The 5,837-nt window shown below is 28.2% G+C and overlaps 1 protein-coding gene across 2 annotated transcripts; it reads left to right on the top strand.

The window, feature by feature from the left end:
* Nucleotides 1-443: 443 nt before the first annotated feature.
* On the top strand, nt 444-4,632 carry LOC100573741 (gustatory receptor for sugar taste 43a-like). Of its 2 annotated transcripts, none has more exons than XM_016803872.2 (4): nt 444-1,428; nt 4,028-4,096; nt 4,198-4,258; nt 4,400-4,632. In XM_016803872.2, the coding sequence occupies exons 1-3, from the start codon at nt 475-477 to the stop codon at nt 4,207-4,209; spliced, it is 1,035 nt and encodes a 344-aa protein (XP_016659361.2). In that variant the 5' UTR covers nt 444-474; the 3' UTR covers nt 4,210-4,258; nt 4,400-4,632. The 2 variants fall into 2 exon arrangements, with proteins under 2 accessions (XP_016659361.2, XP_003244120.4); XM_003244072.4 differs by having other exon boundaries at nt 445-1,428; nt 4,169-4,258; nt 4,400-4,631.
* Nucleotides 4,633-5,837: the final 1,205 nt, after the last annotated feature.

Raw genomic sequence — 5,837 nt, 5'->3', positions numbered from 1 at the left:
TTGAAACTATTAAATAGGATGGATACAAATAAAAACATTTATATATACTATATAGGCATACAATTTAAAATATCCATAAGTAGGTGCATATAAAGTTAAATTTTTTCTCAAGTTTGAAGTTACTATTGATTAAAATCATTAAAAATATATATAATATACATTTGTGAAAATTGTTATCGTGTTTTTTATATCTTTTTATGGTTATTTTATTACTAGCTGGTAGTTCCATATTATGTGTTTTATTTTTATTTTTAATTAATTTAATATTCAAAGGGGGCAACCGATAAAACAAACATAACATAATGAGTAAATAAAATCGTTGTTTATGTATTTCTGATGTACCTTGACGTTTACCACACACATGTGGTTTATATGTTCAGAAATAATGTACACAAAATTATTATATAGCCTTGAAATTATTCAAAAAATAGTATGGGTAGCTTTTTAAAAAAAAAAAGATATAGGTAGGTAGTGATGTTTCGTTCAATACCGAAATGGTCAGTTTTTATCTTTGATATTTTTAGTGTTATATCTGTTGCTCACAACAGATGGCAAAAAATGTACTCTATGCTGTTAATTATATCTTGTGTATATGTTTTTTACGCTACACCTCACATTGTTTGCATATTGGAAAACAACTGTGACAATTCATTATCAACGGTTATAAAAGGCATGTTTGCGAGGTTAGTAGCTTTGACCTGTATGATATCAAGATGTGCGATTTTTTTAAAGGGTAAAACGCAAATGGTAATGTACAAAAAAAATGTAGATGATTTCCATGTATTTACACCGATGACATCTTCTGAAACAGATAGGTTAGAAAAAATGTCATCTTGGGCCATACTGTGTTGCATATTACTCACCGTACCTGTTAATGTGTGCAGATTGTGGATTTTATATTACGTAGCAAAACAAACCGTTCCATTTGTCGCTTTGGTGTACATACAAAACTTCAGCATGTATTGCATAGAAACTCATTTTACTGTGTTGTGTTACATTCTTTATCAAAAGATCGTTGGGATCAACAACGATTTGATGGCACTTAAGATCGATACGATCGTGCGTAATAAATATCCGTTCGTGTCACTAACTGGAGAGAAATATGGAAAAAACGACAGCACTATTGAATACAACCGAGAAGTTTTTCAATCTCTGATTGCCGGCCATCCGATGATTGATTTTTTGGAAAACCTAAAAGCCAAACATAAATTAGTTAGTCAAGCTGTAAAGAATTTAAACAACACGTTTGGAATTCATCTGGGATTGTCATTGTGCGCATTGTGTTTGTACACCTTATTCGACTTATATTATCACTTGCAAGAAGTATGGAAACACTCGAAGTATAAGATTCTAGTCTACGGCTGGATTTTACAATACTTTGTTAGATTTTTACTTATCACTGTCCTAGCCCATTTAACAACGAAACAGGTAATTTTTAATATAATATATTTTACTATATTTAATAATATAAGCTCGCCAAAATCGCGTTCAAAACAGCATACAGTACATTTTTGTAATTTTATTGAGTTAATTTCTATAGGTAGGTACCTAAATTGTATTAAAACTATTTCTGATCACATATGGTAGATTTTTGTAATACTCTGTATATGAGCACTGAACATTTTTAAAGTAAAATTTTGGTAACACATATCACATATTGATTCTATAATCTATGAAAATTCTTTAAGGAAATTACTATCAGGGACTAGGATATGAAAAACCGGAGCTATTGATTTGGCTCCCAAACACAGGTAAATGATATTTTTATGTATTGAATTGGCTCCCAAGGTTTATGCATTGAGTTGGCTCCCTCGACATATATTTTATAAATTCATTGGTTATAAAAATTGTTGGAAAATAAATTAAACTATACATAAAACTAATTTAAAATACAAATATTACATTTAATAGTCAATCAAAATTGTTCGAAAATAAACTAAACCATACATAAAACTAATTTAAAATACAAATATCACATTTAATAGTCAATCAAAATTGTTTGAAAATAAATTAAAATAATAATAAAAAATAAAATTAATATAAAATAATTTAATAAAAATATACAATATTAGGTATACAATATTTATGTACTATAATTTAATATACAAATATTCACTGACCTGCACTGTTTTAATATTATTTAGTAGGCTTAAATTTGTTTGCAAGAATTTTTATATATTCAAATCTTGATACTATACCATTGTCATATTTCTGAATTTGACTGTCTATAAATTGTATTTTTTCTTGAATTTTTATTTTGTCTACATTAGAGCTTCTTATTATAATTTCATTATCCGCTTGAATACCAAACAATACATCCAAGAAACTGTAAATATTTGGGTGCGGAGAACTAAATTGGGAATTAAATTTAGAGTGAAAAGATTCACATGAATTAGTTGTACGACAGACACTACTGCTTTTTTCTGTCCAAATGTGAGGTGGAAATAAAGAATTATTTTCAATATAATTTTCAACTAAGTAGTCCATAAATTTTATAATTTTTTCATTATTTGGTTGTATCTCAGCTAGTTCGAATGAAAAGCAATCACCGACTGATTGCGGATCTAGAAATGGTAAACCAAATATATACGTCAAATATTCACTGTTTTTTTTTTTTCATATTCTGTAGAAAGGCCCAGTTTTTGGACTATTCTGTACCGTGATTGCCCTAGGTGAAACCGACAACCACGAATTTCACTGAACGGCCAAACTTAATTTATTGTGTTATGTATAGCAACTTCAAAATCAACATACATTTTTTTTATTTCGAATTGATTATTATAATTTAAACAATAATTATTGATAATTTTAAAAATGTTTATGTACGATTCTTGATTTTTATCTTTTAGTAAAGTAAAAACCAAAGGTATATAGTGATTATTTTTTATTACGTGGACTGTGAAAAACTGGTAGAAAAATTTAGTACAACACGAGAAAGTACCATCAACATATATTGTAGTCAACTTACTTAAAAATTTTAAATTTCCTTCTGTGCTAAAGAATAACACTCCTTTTTCCGCATCATTCGTTTGTAAAAATTGTTTACTGTCATATGTTTTTATATCCATGGTTTGTAAAATATCATGCACTTCTTGTCTATTTTTGGGTAATTTTGGACGTATTAAAGCTCGAGCTTGAAGCATATTATGTTTGATGTATTTAACATCTTGCGTTGTAATTGAATTTGTTGAATTTTCCCTTAAGTACGGATGCAACAATTTAGAAGGGCGTTCACATATACTTTCGATGGCTTTTCTTTTCAGTCCGTTTCTAATAATTTGGCGTTCAAGTTTGTTTTCTTCTGGATTGTGGCTATGATTAAGATTGGACGATTCCCATACAACATTTTCGTTTTTAAAAATTCTTAAATAAGCTATGCATCCTCGTTTAGTACATTTGAATCGTTTAAATTCATTTTGGAGAAGCTTACGATAGCTAAATTTAAACTTATTTACTATAAAAATTAATTCTCCCTTTTCACTAAACATTTTTTCGATCGAATTCATTTTATATTAAATATATGTAGGTACGCAATGTGACAAATTGCAATGAACTGCGAGTGATCGAGACGAACTGCGGTTATTGCGACGGATTGCGACGAACTAATGATATATGATATAATTATGACCATTTATAATGCGTTATCGGATTAACGATTAGATAATTGCAAACAGTATATCCGGCCCTGTGTCGCTAAAAATATTAAAGTCGCGTACTTTTCCAACTTTTATATTATGAGAACCACTTGTTGAAAATTATATTGGGAGCCAATTCAATCATTTTCTGGGGAGCCAATTCAATGTTCGATGAGGTACTTTACCTAATATTGGGAGCCAATTCAATGATCACCTGAAAAACAAGTATACACTATAGGTATACATCATTTATAAAATAATTTAAACAATTAGTTGTACACTACATTTAACGTATAATAATATTATCTATTCTATTTCTGCAATATGATATTGTATATCATATTATTATTATACTTATATTTCATTATTATAATTTAAAATGTTTGTTTCAGGCACTCAAATCGAAAATACTTATAACAGATATAAACAATCGTTATTTAGATAACAATACTAAGGAAGAGGTAAATATGTTTATACGAATTATGATATTTATCTATTAGAATTTAAAATCATATATCTATTTCCATTAACAGTTACAACTTTTCCTCAATCAAATTTCTAGTTGTACAATTGAATTTACCGCTTGCGATTTCTTCACTTTAAACACTCATCTGATCACATCTGTAAGTTGGCCATACGACCATATGACTGTAAATTGTATGATAAAAACATTTCAAAAGTATTATGTACCTATACTAAAAACTAATTTATTTCACTCAGTATCGAAATATTTTGGTTTATTTATGTTTATCTTCTGTTTGTAGGCAATTGCAGCTGGCACGACATATCTTGTAATTTTATTACAATTTAATTCAGCAAACAACTAAAATTTTATTACCGAAACAAATATACCACTTAATTATATTTGACCTAATTTGTGAAATATTTTATATTTTAAACAATAATTTATTTCAGTAAATTAACACAACAAGTGCTAAATTTTCATGTATATTAACAAATTTAGTCTAATTTATCTGTATATCTATTTTATAATAAATCATAAATAATTATTAAAATACATTATGTAACTATATTATCTATATTATATATTATATTATATTATTATACTATTTGGTATTTCTTCAGGTTATAGAAAAGCGAAGAATCCACCACTTAGCTCACATTGCTGATAATTAATAAATTATAATGCAATGTAATATATGACGTACGTAGGTAAAATACTATATATCCACTTGCATTGTTGGTATATATATTATAAGAAAAACCATCAGTTTTTAATGTTAATTCAATCAATTCAAAAAAGGGGGAAAGTATAGGTAACAGCTCTACTGTTCTACAGTTGTACTAGTTGTAGGTACCTCGTCATTGAGAAGTAAGTCACTATAATGTACCACACAGCATAATATTACCATTTGGCATTTATTAAATGTCTTTTTAAAATTACAAATCAAATATTTAATGTGAAGTGTATTGTGTTCAATTCGAATTCAATGATAAATCATAGCATATGGCAAATGATTCTGAGCAAAGACGGCCTATATATTTTTTAAGCAAACCCGTGGGGGATGCCCCACACATCCTCTTATTTAAATTATATTTTAAAGAAACAAATTTTTTAATTATGATTGAATAACTGAACAAATCATCTAGAAAACGAAATCAGTTAAATATAAAATATATTTTTAATACCAAATTGCGTGTATCGTGTATGTACTTATTTAAACTACGAGCTAGGTTTGGCTAATAACGAGAATGTATTTTGTTTCTGTCGTCCCAAATAGTAAGCCAGATATCATAAAATGTATCTTTTTGTTAAGTGCACTGCAAGTTTGTACACTACTCTACTATAAGTATGATAGATATTGTATCTCATAGGTAAGTATGTGCATATTGTATAATATGCTGTATAAGCCGCGATACATCTGCAATTACCACATACAGTGTCGGATTTATAGGGGGGGGGGTTGCTTGTGAGCTGAAGCACCACTGTTCCGCATATTGAACTTTAATTTTTTATTATAAATTACTTAGATATATCAGTTATCACATTAAACTAAACGTATAAATGTATAATTGTAGAATACAGATGTAGACTACCAACTGCAAGAAACTACCAACAAATAGGTTAAATTTGTTTTTAACCCGAAGTTGATCATGATAAGTACGTATCTAAGGAGCTTTATTATCCACACGGCACATATACCATAGAACAGCGTTTCTTAAACTTTTTTTAGGTTTCAA

Source organism: Acyrthosiphon pisum, chromosome A2 (assembly GCF_005508785.2).
Source record: "Acyrthosiphon pisum isolate AL4f chromosome A2, pea_aphid_22Mar2018_4r6ur, whole genome shotgun sequence".
Taxonomy (NCBI): Eukaryota; Metazoa; Arthropoda; class Insecta; order Hemiptera; family Aphididae; genus Acyrthosiphon; species Acyrthosiphon pisum.
This window is presented reverse-complemented; position numbering and strand designations above follow the sequence as displayed.

Bases quoted from the DNA above. Each gene is read 5' to 3' on its own strand.
- LOC100573741 (XM_003244072.4), top strand. From the start codon at position 475: ATGTTTCGTTCAATACCGAAATGGTCAGTTTTTATCTTTGATATTTTT. The intron at 4,097-4,168 runs GTAAATATGTTT...TTCCATTAACAG, and splicing joins ATAACAATACTAAGGAAGAG to TTACAACTTTTCCTCAATCA. The intron at 4,259-4,399 runs GTAAGTTGGCCA...TTCTGTTTGTAG, and splicing joins ACACTCATCTGATCACATCT to GCAATTGCAGCTGGCACGAC.